The 18,444-nt window shown below is 39.8% G+C and overlaps 1 protein-coding gene across 4 annotated transcripts in view; it reads right to left on the bottom strand.

Moving 5' to 3' along the window:
- The window catches only part of HERC6 (HECT and RLD domain containing E3 ubiquitin protein ligase family member 6), a 64,193-nt gene that overhangs the window by 24,657 nt on the left and 21,092 nt on the right, over positions 1 to 18,444 (bottom strand). For all 4 annotated transcript variants that reach the window (XM_007999221.3, XM_007999222.3, XM_007999223.3 and 1 more), the window contains exons 9-13: positions 13,408 to 13,529; positions 12,793 to 12,852; positions 9,809 to 9,902; positions 5,129 to 5,318; positions 872 to 1,026 (exon numbers count right to left, since the gene is read on the bottom strand). In XM_007999221.3, the coding sequence (XP_007997412.3) occupies positions 872 to 1,026; positions 5,129 to 5,318; positions 9,809 to 9,902; positions 12,793 to 12,852; positions 13,408 to 13,529 (621 nt within the window). The remainder of the gene's footprint in view (positions 1 to 871; positions 1,027 to 5,128; positions 5,319 to 9,808; positions 9,903 to 12,792; positions 12,853 to 13,407; positions 13,530 to 18,444) is intronic.

The raw sequence follows: 18,444 nt of genomic DNA, 5'->3' as shown, positions 1-18,444 counted from the left end.
GCCGCCCAGGAGTCCAGGAGTACCCTGTGTGTAAGTCCTAATAGATACACCTACTCATCAAGCTGGGCTTGTCCTAGTCATTTTTTGGTCTTTTGGCTCACTCCTAGTTTCAGGGAGGGTTTTTCTATGTGATTCTGGGTTTTTTTTTTTTTTTCTTACAACATACATTGACTAAGTGCATAAAGCTTAAATGTGCAGCTTGGTGAGCTTTTATACACGTACTCACTTGGGTAAGTACTGTCCAGGTGAAGACATGGAACATTTCTAGCAGGCCCCAGGATGCTCCCCTATGCTCCTTCCAGGCCAGTTGCCCTTCCCAAGAGGTAATACCATTCTGCTTTCTGTCATTATAGATTAGCTGTGCTTGTTCTTAAAATTCTTATAAAAGAAGACAGTGTAATTTTTGGTGTGTTTTTTGTTCATCACTGTGTTGATGAGATTCATCCATGTTGTTGTATGTTGTTACATGTAGCAGTATCTTCAGTGTACTTTACTTTTGTTTTAAGAAATGTGGTTTTGCTCTGTCACCCAGGCTGGGGTACAGTGGCACAATCATAGCTCATTGCAGCCTCAAATTCCTGGGCTCAAGCCATCCTACCACCTCAGCTTCCAGAGTAGCTAGAATTACAAGTGCAGTGTACTTTTTCTTAATGAAAGAAGTCCATTACAAAACATCTTAAGTCCTCCTAAAGTTTCTCAACTTTTAAATCCCTAATTGTTTTATGTCAAACATTTCCCTTTTCTACATTCCTTTAAAAAACATTTGACTCCTCATAGTTTTTATTTGACTTCTTAGAAGTCCAGTTGGTTGAGACTTAAGGGATTTTGATTAAATAAAACAGTACATACATTCCTTTAGAACAACCCTTACCTTATGCAGTTCTTTCAACATTCCTAAAAGAGCTTTAACATTACAGTGATCCTGTTCGGTTTCAGTCCAATGAAGCAGCTGAGAGATGACGGCTGCTTTAAGCATCTGGATCAGTGGGTTCAGAGAAGATTCTTGCAAAAATGCCCAACACTTCTCTGGGGGTGTAAAATTAGCCATTATAAATATGTTTTTCCTACTACCCCCCAAATCCCTGTTTCTAGTGGGTTCTTTAATATTGTAATATAATGTAAAATAATATTTTACATTTCTGATGGCATAATTTATAAATATTTTTTAAAGTATATCCTGCACAACAGTTACTGCTCACAGATGTGGAAATTTTTTCCCTTATTAAGTATCATTAGAATGTAAGAAAGCTCAAATTCAAGATTTGAAGAAACTGGTTAATGGCTCACATTTATACTTAATTGACTGACTTCACGATTTTCAAACTGACAATTGTATAGGGTATCTGTAAAGTCTGAAAACATACATAGGTGAATACACAAACACAATGGCATCAAGGACATTTTTAATCTGTAAAAAATGAAAAATATTATCTATGTTTTTAGATTTTTATGAACACCTGGTACATGGCCATGTACTTTTTAAAATAGCCAATAATTTTATTTTAATATTACTGGATTACAACACGGATTTGGAATGTGGAACCTTTAAATTCTCAGAACAACTCTCAGAAAACAAATCCATTTGATGTTAAAATACACTATCAAGCAAATGTAATTAAAACAGTATTACCCAGATATATGAAAAGCAAACAGGTAGAGATTCCATAAGTAGACTCAAATACACATGAAACTTTAATATATAATAAATGTGGCATTGCATATTAGTGGGAATGAAAAAGATTCAATAAATATGTGGGGAAAACTGGAAACTGATTTAGAAAAAATAATGTTTAATCAAGATAAACTTCATATGGATCAAATATTTAAACATAAAAATGAAATAATAAAAATTATAGTAGGAGGATGGGAATTTAGTTATAAATTATTTTTGAAGTATGACCCCAAATCCAGAAACCATAGGAAGAAAATATTAATATAGTAGGCTACATTAAAATTGTTTAAAATAATTCTACATAGCAAAAATACCACAAAGTAAAAAACATTTTTTAATAGCCTAAATACTTGCAATTCATATTATTGATAAAGGATTAATTGCCTTCATAATTTAAAAGCTCCTAAAATAAAACAGAAAAATACTAACAACCAATGGGAAAAGAGCAAAGAAGGAAGAACAATAGCAAAACCACTCTCACAGAGTTAATGGGAATTATAAGCCAGGCTTTATGCAGAATTATGGTTATTGACAAAGTCAATTGACTGGAGTGTGCTGGTGCACTTCAACCCACTTCCCTGAGCTGATAACTAACCCAGAGTCACACAGCACACTGAGCACCTGCTCTCCCATTGTTCCTACAGATAAAATCTCTTTGACACTGGACCTTTTTACCCAATAATTATTTAAGGCATTTTTCAGATCCTGAATTCCAGCAGAATGGCTGACATCAACTGATCTGAAGACCCCCATCAAGGAACCAACTCAGTGCTGGAATGCAGTTTCTTCATCTCCCTATCCCTGACTTCACCTCCCACTTCTCAACCAATCAGTGTTCACTACACTTTAGGCCATCACCTGTGTCCAGACCCCTTAAAAACCCTGTCTGCAAACCTCTTGATAGGGCATATTTGAGGTTTCCTCTTAGCTCCTCATTTGGTTGCCCTACAATTATTAAACTCTTTCTCTGCAGCAACTCCTACTGTTTCAGTGTATTGGTATATTACTGTGCAACAGGAAATCAAACCTGATCATCCTATAATAAGAGTTCACAGAATATGATATACAAAGTGATCTGTGATATACAAAAAAACAGCACAACCTCACTCTTAATAAGAAAAATTCAACTTAAAATTAAAAGGTTTTTTTCCCTCAGAATGGCAAAGATCAAAGTTTGATAACATGGTTGGAAAGTATGTGGACCAATATTCCCATATTCATTGATGAAGTGTAAATTGATACATCTTTTGTCAGTGCTGACAGGTTTCCCAACTCTAGAGGTGCAATTTATACAGACATCAGTGTGAATGACAACCACTTCAAGTTGGGTGACATGATGACCCTGACTCTGTGGAGGGTCATTTGGCAAAATATCTCAAAATAAAAATATACATACAATTTGACTCAGTGATTTTGCCTTCTGGAATTTTTCCTGCATGTGTGAATTTATATATGTACAGTGAAATGCTTCACAATAGAACATTCTTCAGCCATTAAATAGAATGAGGCAGTTCTATAGATTCTGTAATGGAATGATCTCCATGATATCCTGTTTAGTGGGAGAAAGCACGTTGTGGAAGAGGAACTTTAATAGTTTGCTACCATTAAAAACAGAAATAATACATTTGTATGTTTCTATGTATACAATATCTTTCAAAGGTTATACAAGAAACTAGAACCTGTAGCCACTTCTGGGAGGGGAACTGGGTGGCTTACCTTTCATTGTACATATCCTCTGTACCTTTTTATTTTTCTTTGAGATAGGGTCTTGCTCTGTCACCCAGGCTGGAGTGCAGTGGTATGCTGATAGCTTACTGCAGCTGTCAGAGGCATTTGAACCAGAGCAACTCCATCTTGAATAGGGGCTGGGTGAAATAAGGCTGAGACCTACTGGGCTACATTCCCAGACAGTTAGGCATTCTAGATGACAGAATGAGATCAGAGGTCAGCACAAGATACAGGTCATAAAGACCTTGATGATAAAACAGCTTGCAGTACAGAAGCCGTCTAGAATCCACCAAAACCAAGATGGCAACAAGAGTGACCTCTGGTCGTCCTCACTGCTATACTTTCACCAGCACCACGACAGTTTACAAATGCCATGGCAATGTCAGGAAGTTACCCTATATGATCTGAAAAGGAGAGGTATGAATAATCCACCCCTTGTTCAGCATATAATCAAGAAATAACCATAAAAATGGGCAACCGGTAGCCCGCGGGGCTGCTCTGCCTATGGAGTAGCCATTCTTTTATTCTACTTTCGTAATAAATTTACTTTCACTTTATAGATGCTCCCTGAATTATTTCTTGTGTGAGATCTAAGAACCCTTGTTTGGGGTCTGGATTGGTACCCCTTTCCAGTAATACAGCCTTAAACTCCTGGGCTCAAGTGATCCTCCCACTTCAGCCTCCAAGTGGCTGGGACCACATGTGTGTGGCACTATGCATGACTGATTTAAAAAAAAAAATTTTGGTAGAGATGGGGTCTCACTATGTTGCCCAGGCTGTCCTCAACCTCCTGGGCTCAAAAGATCCTCTCACCTTGGTCTCCCAAAATGCTAGGATTAAGGTGTAAGCCACGATGCCTGGCCCTCTGTACCTCTTAAGTGAAGGAGCCCAGGGAAATTTGCCCCAAAATATGGCACCCTGGTATGCTGATTATTTTAAGTTAAAGGCCCCTGAAGGTCACCAGATGCTGGAAGAGGCTTTTCTCTGACACTCCCTTATCTACCTTAAGACTGGACCCACTACAGAGGAGAGAATTGCCTTTCATGCCATCTCTGAAATTTCATTATCTGTCACAGAGAAGACGACTGAGGAATGTAACCACACCTAGATGTATTTCTTCAAAAGATAATGCCTGCCTCTCAGGCTCATCCCAATTCCAAGGAGAATCATTTACAAGTTAAGTTCTGTTTCCTGGGTCCACTCATTCTCCCAAATAGTGATTTACTACTTCTCAAAAGAATTGTCTACATTCCCTACCTCCCCTCTCCTCTATGTAGAAGGGTATATAAACATCTGTACCCCCATTGGGTTATTGGGTAATCACTGAACTTTCAATATTCACTAAAAACTATAAAAGGACATAACACAGTACTGAATAAAGTAAATAATAACACAAAGTTTTTGTTTTTCATCATCTCGGGTCAAAATGTCTAAAGTCTCAAAATAACATGAGCAAAAAATTTTAAAGTGTGGATTTATCTTGACTGAATACTTTATAGCTACCAAACTCTGATGTCAAAGCCACATCCAAGTCTAAAAACTACACCTGCTTTGTATGATAAAACTAATAGTTATAATAGCTTTAGAGTATTAATCTTTTCAATAATTCACATGCCATGTTCTCAAATACTTGTCTATTTTGAAATCTTCTATCCAAAATTTGCTATAATGTCTACTTCAGAAAGTAACTCTATATTGAGAGTACAGATAAAATGACATAAAACTTACTTAGGACTTGTAAAGATTGTTTACTCATTTCACACACAGCCTTTGCAAATGGAACCACCAGGTTCTTCCAGTTCTTAGAATCATGCATCACAGGACATTCTGGGAGCAGGAGGAAAACTGATAAAGCTTCTTGGTGTGGAGAACGGCATGGAAGAGCTCTGAGCAGATCATCCTGGAGACATGTAGTTATCTGTGGTCGAAATAGGATCAGGGAACAGACCCAGGATATATTAGATACAGAGGATTGTGAGAAGCAAGCTATTAAATTAAGGTTCTTACTCCACCATGTTCCAATTAGAAAAATCACTTAGCCATTCTGAAACCTATTGATGAGATTCCATCACTCCTTCCATCCCAAATGCCCCTGATATAGTACATGAGAGCCATCCTCCTCATTTTATATCAGGCTCCCTGAAGAAAATAAAGTGAAATCCCATGAGCATGGATATACTGAGTGAATTATGGATTCAAAACGAGTACAAAGTCCTTCAAAAGCAATGTAGTATGCAGGTCACACTAGTATTCCTCCTTCTAGAAGGAAGAGCTGTCCCCGCCCCCTCACACAATATCCATTTCTTTCTTTCTTTCTGTTTTTTCATATATCAGTAGAAAAATGTGCAGTGAAAAATAGCTCTAAATTTTTATATTATTTATTTCATCCAGAGGTGAAGTTTTACCTGAGTGTAATGGCTTAATCATAGCTCACTGCAGCCTCAATCTCCTGGGTTCAGGCAATCCTCCCACCTCAGACTCCTGAGTGGAATGCACTGCCACAGCCAGCTCATTTTAGAAAATTACTTGTAGAGATGGAGTCTCACTATGTTGCCCCAGCCAGTTTCAAACTCTTGGGCTCAGGTGATACTCCCACCTTGGCCTCCCAAAGTGCTAGGATTACAAGCATGAGCCAATGTACCTGGCCCAGAAGTAAACTTTTAAAATAGGACGTATATAAAAATATATTAGTGGGAATAAACTTGTATGGTATCCTTTATATTTGTTTGAACATTCATTGAGTACTTACAATGTGTCAGGTGATCTCATGTAAATCATTTTATTTAATCTTACTGATAATCCTGTAAGGTAATTTTTGCTTTATTTGTTTTTTACCTTGGTTTTACAGATGAGCAAGGAGAGACTCAGAGGAAGTTAGAGGAAAGAGGTTACTCGATTAGAAAATGACCATGGCACTACCATAGTAGTAAAATCTACCATGGCAGAGAAAATGCCATATGTTCACCTTGCCAGTCGTTTTTCTTTTTCCTCCTGGGTTTATAGGAAGATGGCAGCCCCTGGCTCCTCTGCAGTTAGGCAGGGCCATGTGACTGAGTCCTAGCTCACCAGTGTGGGAGAAAGTGATTTGTGACACATTAAGGCCAGGCCACTGAAATCTCTTATGGGAACTTCCCTACTCACTTCCCACATCTGCTAGCCAAACCAAAAGACTGAGTGGAGGATTTTACAGCCCCAGGGCCTAGAGATGCTGGAAAGAAGCCTGAGTCAGCCCTGAATGAATGGCCTAGAGTTGCTGGAAAGAAGCCTGAGTCAGCCCTGAATGAACCTGTGCAAAGATGCCTCTGACCTCCAACCCTCGTTGGACTAGGATGTTGGAAAATATTTTATTGTGTTAAGCCACTGAAATTTCAAAGTTGTTTGTTACAGCAGCTAGCCATATTTCCTCTACCTGATAGATCTATGTTCTGTAATTACAGTGTTTGCCTCTCATGTCATAAGGGTAAATAAGTGATATATGCAACAATATACTGTGATATACTATATATTGTTTTTATTACATTAAAATTCTTAAAATTTGCTTTTTCACATGTCCAGCAGAATATGATTTCTGTGGAATGCCAGTAGGTGTTATGCTAGAAAATAGCATCGCAATGCAAATAACTCCAAGAAAAATAGGGTCAAAATAGATTTCTTTTAGTGTATGACATCACAGAATCTTTGATTTCCTAATGTGCATATCGTGACTCCATAATAGTAGAGAGTGTTCCCAAAGTTTTTTCATTAAGAACCCTTTTTATGGGTTTTTTTAATGAAACTAATGTCCCTGGGAACTCGCATGGGGAACAGCACCCCAAATTATCTCCCATATCACCTAAAAAATTAATTTAAAAATATACTTCATATTTGCTATTATCACTTCATCTTGAAAATGAAAATAGTGTATCTACTACACATTAAGGAACACTTTCCCCCTTTCCCTTCCAAGTATAAGGACCCACTCAGACCCATCAAAATGGTATAAAGATTATTTTACTAAGTGAAGACATTTGAGACGCCTTTTTGGAGCTTCTTTTATCTAACTAATGCAGAACTCTTCTAGAATGAAGCTCTTACATCCCCCACTGAGGAGATACACTGCTAAAAAGGAGACCAATCATTCAGACCCTTGCATGTGGAGGAGAAATTGCATAAACAAACATTCTCACAAACTGTCATACTTTCCATCTGTCTCCATAAAATCCCATTTGTTCTTCCCATAGGAGATCTTTCTCCCTTCTCCCTTCCATCCACTAAGTTGCTTTATAAATTCTTATCCCAAGCTGTTCAGGGAGCCTCTTCATCTGAATACTCCACATGCAAGCATACAAAACTTGTATTTTTCCTCCTGTGCTATAGGCTAAATGCATTCCCCAAAATTCATATGTTAAAATCCTAACCCCCAATATGACAGTAGATATGACAGTAGTAAGAGGTGGGGCCTTTGGTAGGTAATTAGGTCACAAGATTGGAGCTCTCATGAATGGGATTAGTGCCCTTAAAAAGAGACCCCAGAGAGATTCCTTGCCCTTTTTGCTGTGAAAGGAAAATAAATCTTGGGGTCTCAAAATCACCAAGCTAAAGGGAAAAGTCAAGCTGGGAACTGCTTAGTGCAAACCTGCCTCCCATTCTATTCAAAGTCACCCTTCTGTTCACGGAGATAGATGCATATCTGATGCCTTTTTTGGAGAGGCTAATCAGAAACTCAAAAGCATGCAACCATTTTTCTCCTGTCTACCTAAGACCTGGAAGGCCCCTCCCTGCTTTGAGTTGTCCTGCTTTTCCAGACCAAACCAATGTTCATCTTATATATGTGGATTGATGTGTCGTGTCTCCTGAAAATGTATAAAACCAAACTGTGCTCTGACCACCTTGGGCACATGTCGTCAGGACCTCCTGAGGTTGTGTCACGGGCGTGTGTCCTCAACCTTGGCAAAATAAACTTTCTAAATTAACTGAGACCTGTCTTAGATATTCGGGGTTCATGCTGCCATGTGAGGACACTGAAAATATAGTCATCTATGAACCAAGAAGTGGGCCCCCACCAGACACCAAACCTGATGGTGCCTTGATCTTGGACTTCCCAGACTCCAGAACTGTGAGAAATAAATGTCTGTTGTTTAAGTTACAGCATCCTGAGCACTAAGAAATTCTGTTAATTATTAGTTTTCAGTGACCCCTTCCACCAATTCAAACCTGAGTCAGTAGAGGAAAAGAAAGTTTTCTTCCCAATACAACCCAGAATCACACAATATTAAACTGGAATAGGTTTTAAAGATGAATTCAACAGGTAAAGAAAATGTGATCCAAAGAGAAGGGATGAAGTAGTAACAGAGATTCATCTTGAATAGATGTGAGTTTCATCTCAGAATAGAGGAGCAGCTTTTTAGTTTATCAGTCCAGGATAAAGTTATCCTGTTTCCCAAACCAATACTCTTTTCCTGTATCGTGCTAGAGATTATCCACCTCTCAAGCATTGCTCTGATTATATTGAAAATAAAAATATTGCATCTATTGTACATTTAAGGATTCAATAAGAAAATAAATGTCAGCACCTAATAAAATACCTGGAATACAGTAATTTCATAATGAGCACTAGCCCCCTCTTCCAGCCCCAATCATAAACCCACCTTTGCAAAAGTATAACAGTAAGAGAAATCTGACATGGTTGACTCTATCTTGCTTCCAGCCTCACAGGTTGGCTGTCTTTTCTCATTCTTGGGCATGAGCCAAGCTAACTTTGGGAGAAATTTAGTTTATAGTTTAAATGATAATAGCCTGTCCCAAAAACTGAATTGTTTTTGTAAAACTAACGAAAGTCCGCCAAGTTAGGAGGAGGAGGGGCTTGAATTCTAAATAATTATCAGCCATTAATCTAGAGGTCATAAGATTTGCAACTTCCTCAATTACTCTTGCAAATAACATCATTATTTTAGAATCTAAGATTGGCCTTTTGAGATGTCTTTTCAGGTTTTTCATTTCTGATAACTGGATGGTCCCACCTGAACCCACCAGCCAGTCCTGTGGCCCCCACCCAGGAACTGACTCAGCACAAGAGGACAGTTTCTATTCCCTATGATTTCATCTCTTACTCAGCCAGTCAGCATGCCCCCTACCCTAGCCCCCTGCCCACCAAACTATCTTTGAAAAGCCCCTAAGCTATAAGTCTGAGCCTTCAGGGAGATTGATTTGAGTAATAATTCTATCTCCTACATGGCATGGCCAGCCTCATGTCAATTAAACTCTTTCTTTACTACAATGTCATAGTCTCATTGAGTCGATTTTTGTTTCTACAGTGGGCAGGAAGAACCCTTCGGGCAATTACAGTCACAGTCCCCTCTCATCCAGCTTACAACAAAAATAAACTGCAATCATATTTGTTCTATATCTAAAGTAAGTATTGGCTATTACCATGGAAGAAATCCATTCCTTTTTTGTTAACTTCTTGAAGGTATCTCTTGCCATTTCTAAGTCCACATCAATGGACGTCGTTTCTCCAGTTCCTCTTTGGATACAAGAAATGCAAGAAACCACATAAACATAGGGAAAGGAATTTTTCTAAAGTTCATATGTCATTTATTGTTTTATTTTATTACATATAAGATACAAACCTTTTCTCAAAGCTTGCCTTTCAAAATAATCAACTTACTTGACATAAAAATGGTATAGTTTATGTTTTCCTTGTTAAAAGACAGTAGATAACCACTTAGTATCTCTATAGTGGCTACATCAAGTTTGGGCTGCCATATTAATAAAATTTTATGTGCTGAATCTGACAATGGAAACCATCTGCCCCCACACTCAGTTTGCACACTAAGAACTAGAACTACCTGCCCCCACACTCCTTACCATTCATAGTTATATAACTTTGCAATTCCACTGTTTTTATTAGCATGACTTTACTTTTCCAGGAAACTTTTGCCTACACAAATGGCAATTGTTCATCATGGGAACTTCTTGAAAGACCTATTTAACTCTTCAATGGAGAGCATCCACAGTTTGTGCCCAAAGATTCTTTGAATCCCTTATCTCAAAATCCTTACTTTGCTGTTTCCACCCAACCTGGATTGTTGTTCATTTTCCCAGTCCAAATCAAACCTCCAGCCTTCCCTCTCACATTGAAAGACCTCCTTAAACCAGACTCCCAATTCTCAATAAATTCTAACCTGGTCTTTTCTCTCAGAAACACTACTGAAGTTTTGTTCAGGTGTGCTGTTCTCTCTGGCCTGTCTTATCAACAAGTTGTTTTAGTGATATTTGAGAGGCCAGCATTCAATAAGCCTGATAATTTTTAAATAACGCATTATCAAATATTGTATGCCAGCTGCAGTGGGTCATGCCTGTAATTCCAACACTTTGGGAGGCCAAAGTGGGAGGATTACTTGAAGCCAGGAGTTCAAGAGACCAGCCTGGGCAGCACAGAAGAGACCTTGTCTCTACAAAAAAATAAAAAAATTAAAATTAGCCAGGCACGGTGGTGCACACCTGTAGTCTCAGCTACTCCGGAGGCTGAGGTGGGGGGATAGCTCAAGCCCAGGAGTTCAAGGCTACAGTGAGCTATGATCAAACTACTGCATTACAGCATGGGCAACAGTGCAAGACCCCATCTCTAAACATTAAACAAAACAAAAACGCCAGGCATAGTGGCTCAGGCCTGTAATCCCAGCACTTTGGGAGGCTGAGGTGGGTGGATCACTTGAGGTCAGTAGTTCGAGACCAGCCTGGCCCAACGTGGTGAAACCCCGTCTCTACAAAAACTACAAAAAAATTAGCTGGGCATGGTGGCGCATGCCTGTAATCCCAGCAACTCAGGAGGCTGAGGTGGAAGAATCACAAGAACCCAGGAGGCGGAGGCTGCAGTGAGCAGAGATCACGCCACTGCACTCAAGCCTGGGTGACAGAGTGAGACTCTGTCTCAAAAATATAAATAAAAATAATAAAAATTTTAAAAAGAGGCTGGGCGTGGTGGCTCATGCCAGTAATCCCAGCACTTTGGGAGGCCGAGGTGGGTAGATCACTTGAGGTCACGAGTTCGAGACCAACCTAGTCAACATGGTGAAACCCCATCTCTACCAAAAAATATAAAAAATTAGCTGGGTGTGGTGGCGCACACCTATAATCCCAGCTATTTGGGAGGCTGAGGCAGGAGAATAGCTTGAACTCGGGAGGTGGAGGTTGCAGTGAGCCGAGCTGTACCACTGCACTCTGGCCTGGGCAATAGAGTGAGACTTCATCTCTAAATAAATAAATAAATAATAAAAAAGAAAGAAATATTTTCTCCTTGCTAGATTAACTGATTGATAGTAATATTAGGGCTAAAATATTTATGCAAGTACTAAAACAAAGCATTATTAATTTCCCCCTTAAAATATATTCTCTTTTGCAGCCTTTGACATCTTAGGAGTTCCTCACTCCTGGGAAGTGAGCATAGATACTTTTTCACATTCGGAAGAAAATAATTTTCACATAGAAAAGATTTTCCCACATGCAGTAAGAATTAGCCTGAGGTGAAATTGTTGGTATCCAACAGTTCCTCTAGTCCCACAAGCTGACTGAGAATGCAGCTGGGTTAAGAACTATTGGGACTGCCAAGGGGGTTGTACAAGGGCAAGTAATAGCAACAAGGGTTAAGTGAGTACCACCTAGTGGCCAGGAGTGGGTGCAAGATGTGTATCATCATATTTTGAACCAGTGAGCAAACTTAAGGCTGAGTTAACAAGAGAGGACCAAGCAAAGGAGAACCCATATGAGTTACACCAGCTGCAGACAGATCAGCAAGGCATCAATCTCCAAAGAGGCAGAGGGCAGCCTAAGACCATTTACACTGCTATTTCTCCTTCTCTTCCCTTTTACACCCAGGTGCCATATTGGAGAGCTTGGAGGAAGGAGCAGAAATAGAAGACTCAAATGTTGAGCATTACAGGAATTATTTCATCTATTGGATCAGACCAAATGTTAAACCAAATAGGAGTGAAATCAGATTCTCTTCTGTAGCAGTGAGTTAAAGACAACATAAATAAGATCTATTTTTTAATTGATCGTACACAGTAAAAATGGTAAAGTGTACTCTTGGCTTCTAAGTACTAAAGCAATGTGAGATTTAGTCAATCCCTTATATATACAAAGATTCTGAAAAAACACCATTCCTTCTAGTCAGACAACAGAGTGAAGTGGTATGAAGGAAGTAAACAATATTAATTAGGAATTATAACTTACGGTGGTCTAACAGAAAATTACTTTATAAAATGAAAGAATTCTATAACAACCTACAGAGTTCTCTGTGTTGGACTTCGTGAGCAAGAATAACAAAATTCGCAAATCAAACCTACTTGAAACATTTCATTTTAAATATTTTCCAGTGTTTTAAATGAAGGTAAATCTTATGTAAGTATTACCTTTTCTTTAAAAAACTCGCCGTCAGACAAGCAGGAGATGAAAATATCATTCTAATTTCACTGTAAAAGTAATAACAAGGAGTAAGTCACAACATACCATAAAGCATGCCTTTTAAAAATCTTATTATGTCTGAATAAGTAAATGATGATGTGGAATCATTATTAATGAAAATAACTACTCTCTTAAGAGTCTCCCAAATCCTGGGTATATTTTGTTCATATTATTTCTAAATCTCACCAAAACATTTTACAGTTGATTTGTTCAAGTCATGTAGGTTTAACTAAAACCTATCCCTGTGAAGACCAAAACTCATAAAACTCCAAAGGGTAAACTATGAAGATATGAAAACAGTCCACCTTATTGACGGCTTTGTGAGCTTTTTTGATTCACTCCTGCAACTCCCTCACCTAGTAAGGCACCTGGGATATCACATGTCCTCCATATATCTATAAATGAGCACATTGATGACCTAGTCACGCTTAGAGGCTGTAGAAAAGAATCATGGTCAAAATACAAATACCTTCACAACAAAACCAAAACCTCTATCTTAGGATAAAATTACCAAAGCCTCAGAACCAGATAAAAGTGGTTTATAACTTATCAGACAGAGCCACCTTTTAGCCACGTCACATTCAGTACTTCTTCTTTTCACTGCTATCCATTTTTCTGCCATGGACTGGCTAATTCGGCTTATTTCTGGCAGGGTTTTCCCGGGAGCACTTGTGGAACTAGTATCCTTCAGGGAAGGAAAAAACAAGAATGATCAGGAACACACACATTCAGTAGTAAATTACACAGTAAATCATCTGGCATGGGTGGTAAATAGGCCCTGCCGTCTTGGGTGGTAGCATTTGGTGGGAGGAACTTTGGCGTTAGACCAGTAGGGCTATTCCACCTCCGAGCCTGGGCCACTTTGCTTGGTTTGAGTCTTAGTTTCATCATTAAAAAAAAAAAAAAAAAATGAACACAGGGCTTCAAACAGATACTTGTAAATCAATATTCATTGCAGCATTATTCACAATAGCCAAAAGATGGAAACAATTCATGTCCGTCAACAGATGAATAGATTTTTTAAATATACATAAAAATGAATATTATTCAATCTTAAAGGAATGAAATTCTGGCCGAGAACAGTGGCTCACACCTGCAATCTCAGCACTGTGGGAGGCTGAGGCGGGCGGATCACCTGAGGTCAGGAGTTTGAGACCAGCCCAGTCAACCTGGTGAAACCTTGTCTCTACTAAAAATACAAAAAATTAGCCAGGTGTGATGGTGGTCACCTGTAATCCCAGCTACTCAGGAGGCGGAGGCAGGACACTTGAGCCTGGGAGGCGGAGGTTGCAGTGAGATGAGATCATGCCATTGCACTCCAGCCTGGGCAACAAGCGTGAAGCTCCATCTCAAAAAAACAAAAAACAAACAACAACAAAAAAACAAAGGAATGAAATTCTGACACATGCTACACAACATGGATGAATTTTGAAGACAAGCTACTGAAATAAGCCAGATGCAAAATGATAAATATTGTATGATTCCACTTAAATGAAGTATCTAGAATAGGCACATTCATGGACACAGAAGGTAGATTCAAGATTACCTAAAGCTGGGGGCGGAGAGGGGGAATGGGGAGTTATTATTTAATAGTTACAGAATTTCTGTTTGGGGTGATGAAAAAGCCTTAGAGTTGGATGAGATGGATAGTGGTGAGAGTTGTACAATATTATGAAAGTAATTAATGTCACTGTCACTACATTGTATACTTAAAATGATTAAAATGGCAAATTGCATTTATATATATTTTACCACAATAAATAAAAAGAGATAATAATACCTACCTCTCTGGGTTCTTGTTAAGATTCAATTATAGGAGGTATAAAAAGCTTTGGGTTTATAATAGGCACTCAATAATCAGTTTTCTTGTTCCCTTTAATCACCCGTAAGTGTTTAGTTTTATGTCCGTAACTCTCAAATTGTTGTGTGCATCCGAATCACCTGGTGGGTGATTCTGGTGGGCTTGTTAAAGTAGATTGCTGGGCTCCACCCCATAGTTTCTGATTCAGTGGATCAGGGTAGAGCACAAGAATTTGCATCTAACAAATTCTCCAGTGATGCTGATGCTGCTGGTTTGGGGACCACACTTTGAGAACCATCATTCTATATAATACTTTAGAGCAAATAACCCAGCCAGGGGTTTCAAAAATCACTGTCTGGAAAGAAAAATCCATTTTCAACATAGTCTTCCAAAGACATTGGTGCTGTAACTTATACCTATGCCTCCACTGCACTTGTTATGAGCCAGGAAATCCTGCATCATTTTGGTTTAATGCTGAAATAAAAGACCCCTTGAAAAAGACAGGTAACCACGGCTCTTAAAGTTCCCTTCAGCGTCTTGATCTGAGTCCTGGGTTTTCCCTGTAGTTTAATCAAAAGGAAGTTTTTTTCCCCCACATCCCAGGAAACTTGGGACAATGAGGTGCTCCCTCTTGGCACTTACATACCATTTCTTTATTTTCTGCTTCAAAATCCCTAGCTCCTCCCAAATGCACGGCACGAGACTATGTCATCTACCTCCTCTTCTTTGGTAATCTTCTCCCAATGTCCTGGTCACTCCCCTTCATTCATCGAAAGCTTTGGCACCTTGCTGACTGTCTTCCTCACAGCACGATTCCCATGGTCACCCTTCCTGCCCTCGCTCTTGGTAACTGCAGAATTGATGAGCATTATCTATCTCCCATCTTCATCTTTCAAGTCTTAATCATCTTCAATCTTTTCCTCTGCTCCACCGCAGCCACACATGCCCTGGATCAGAGTTTCTAAACTGACACTATTGATATTTTGGGTCAGATAACTCTGTTGTGAGCAGTTGTCCTGTGTATCATAGGATGTTTAGTGGCATCACTGGCCTCTGCCTATCAGATGTCAGTAGCAGCCACTCCCAACACCATGCTCTCCCCTAGTTATGACTAACTACAGTGTCTCCAGACATTGCCAAATGTTTCCCGGAGCACGAAATCACCCCTAGTTGTAAACCACTGCCCTAGATATAGGTGAGAAGCTGGATGTTATAATTACCAATTGTTCCATCTTCTAAATTTCTACCGGAAATGTTCTCTTCTCTGACCATCATACATCTTCAGATTCACCTCCTTTAGAGTAAAACCCGCAGTCCAAGATTCTTTTGTGCACCGGGATCTCCAATTCATTAGCCCTGTTGTTCGTCCATGATTCATCACCCTCTTTTGTCCCCCTCACCCAGGTGAAATTCCATGGTTCATCACTATAATCACACCTATAACTCTTTTGTCCATTTCCTGTTGTACTTACCTAGCCAAATTCCATCGGTAATTAAACTTGACTCTGAATTACTCCAAAATCCAACTGAAGCAGCCTAACATCACTGGAGAAAGCTGCACAACTGTGCAGACTGATTTCACTTTAAGCCTATGACCACAGATTTCAAATGGGCACCTGACACTGTCTATTGGATTCCAAGGCTACCTGCCTTTTTCCCTCTCTAAGACAACTGCCGCAACCCTTCCTTTTCTTCCTAAACCTTTCATACTCCTCTGCTTGCTCATGCTCAGATGGGGACCTTGCCTTATGCACCACTGAAAATTGAAGCAACTAAGCAAGAACTAATCACCTTCCCACCATCAACCTACCTGCACCTGCATGTTTCTTATTACAGCAGAATAAATACATCTGTTCATACCCCTCAATCATGCGTTAGATTCTGCTTCCTCTCTCCTACTCTCAGACATTGCTTCTGCAATTATTCACTCTTTTTTTCTCTTTCTTTTCTTTTCTTTTCTTTTTTTTTTGAGATGGAGTCTCGCTCTGTCGCCTAGGCTGGAGTGTAGTGGCGCAATTTCGGCTTACTGCAACCTCTGCCTCCCGGGTTCACGCCATTCTCTGCCTCAGCCTCCCAAGTAGCTGGGATTACAGGTGCCCGCCACCATGCCTGGCTAATTTTTGTATTTTTAATAGAGATGGGGTTTCACCATATTGCCCGGGCTGGTCTTGAACTCCTGACCTCATGATCCACCTGCCTCGGCCTCCCCAAGTGCTGGGATTACAGGCGTGAGCCACCACACCCGGCCTATTCACTCTTTCTTGTGCAGCATGAGAAACCCTCCCACAGTTCTCTACTCTCCTTCACATCAAAATTTCTCAGAGCTGTCAGAGGCATTGTTTGCACTTGTTTCCCTTCTATTCTCTGTCTGGCCCACTCAGGTCAGGTTTCCTTCTCTCTCCTTTGCAATAACACAATCTTACCAAAGCAAAAGTAAACTATGCACTCCTCTTACTTGACCACTCGGCTGTATTTGACAGAATTGGCCACTTTCTCCTTCTGGAAATACAGCAGTCCCCCTTATCCATGGGGAATGTGTGTACTGTATCCACTAAGACCCCCAGTGGATGCCTGAAACCATAAATAGTACCAAACCCCATATAGACTATGTTTTTTCCTATTGATCCATACATATGATCAACTTTAATGTATAAATTAAGCACAGTAAGAGATTAATACCAACAACTAATAAAATGAAACAATTATAACAATTTACTGTAATAAAACGTATGTAAATGTGGTGCCCCTCTCTTTCTCTCAAAATAGCTTATTATACTGTATTCACCCTACTTCTTGTGATGAAGGGATGAAGTGGAATGGCGTGAGATTTCATCATGCCACCCAGAACATGTGATTTAAAATTTACAAGTTGTTTATTTCAGAATTCTCCATTCAGTATTTTTAGACCACAGTTGAATGTGGGTAACTGAAACTGTGAAAAGCAAAACTGTAGATAAGAGGTACTACTGGGAGCCAGGCACAGTGGTGCACACCTGTAATCCCAGCACTTTGCCAGGCCAAGGTGGGCAGATCACTTGAGCTCAAGAGTTCAAGACCAGCCTGAGTAACACAGCAAAACTCCGTCTCTACAAAAAAAATACAAAAATTAGCTGGGCATTGTGGTGTTAGCCTGTAGCCCTGGCTACTCGGGAGGCTGAGGTGGGAGGATGGCTTACGCCTAGGAATTTGAGGCTGCAGTGAGCCAAGACTCCAGCCTGGGTAACAGGGTGAGACCCTGTCTCAAAACAAACAAAAAAACAACCAACCAACCAAACAAACAAACAAAAACAAAAGAGAGGACCTCCGAACGGGTGCTTTCTTCTCTTGGCTTGTTTGGCCAGCCTCTCCCGATTTTCCTTTCCTCAGAAACTGGTCCTTCTTAATCTGTTTTTCTGGATCCTCCACTGTCTGACCTCTAATGGAGATGCTTGATTTTGTCCGCCTTCTTTTCTCATTTGCACTCTCTCTCGGTGAGCTTTCATCCAGGTCTCTGGCTTTAAATCCCGTCTGTGGGTTGATAACTGCCGTGTTTATATTCCATTGCCAGCACCCTTCCTGAGCTCCGCATTCACATATCCAGCTCAGTCTCTAGGTCTCCTTTCCAAGCACATTTCTGATCGGTTCCCCCCTCACATAGCTGATCCCAGCTTACAGAACTGGCTCCATCTTGTAGAGCTCTTCATCCTTTCTTCCTACGGTTCTGCCTCACTGGCCTTCTGTCACACACACCAAACTCATTCTTGCCTCACAGTCTTTCTGTGTGCAGTTTCCTCTGCTCTGTGCATTCTTTCTCTAACCT

The sequence above is a fragment of the Chlorocebus sabaeus genome, chromosome 7 (assembly GCF_047675955.1).
Source record: "Chlorocebus sabaeus isolate Y175 chromosome 7, mChlSab1.0.hap1, whole genome shotgun sequence".
In the NCBI taxonomy this organism is placed as follows: domain Eukaryota; kingdom Metazoa; phylum Chordata; class Mammalia; order Primates; family Cercopithecidae; genus Chlorocebus; species Chlorocebus sabaeus.
The sequence above is the reverse complement of the archived record's forward strand: the minus strand, read 5'-3'. Positions and strand labels throughout refer to the sequence as shown.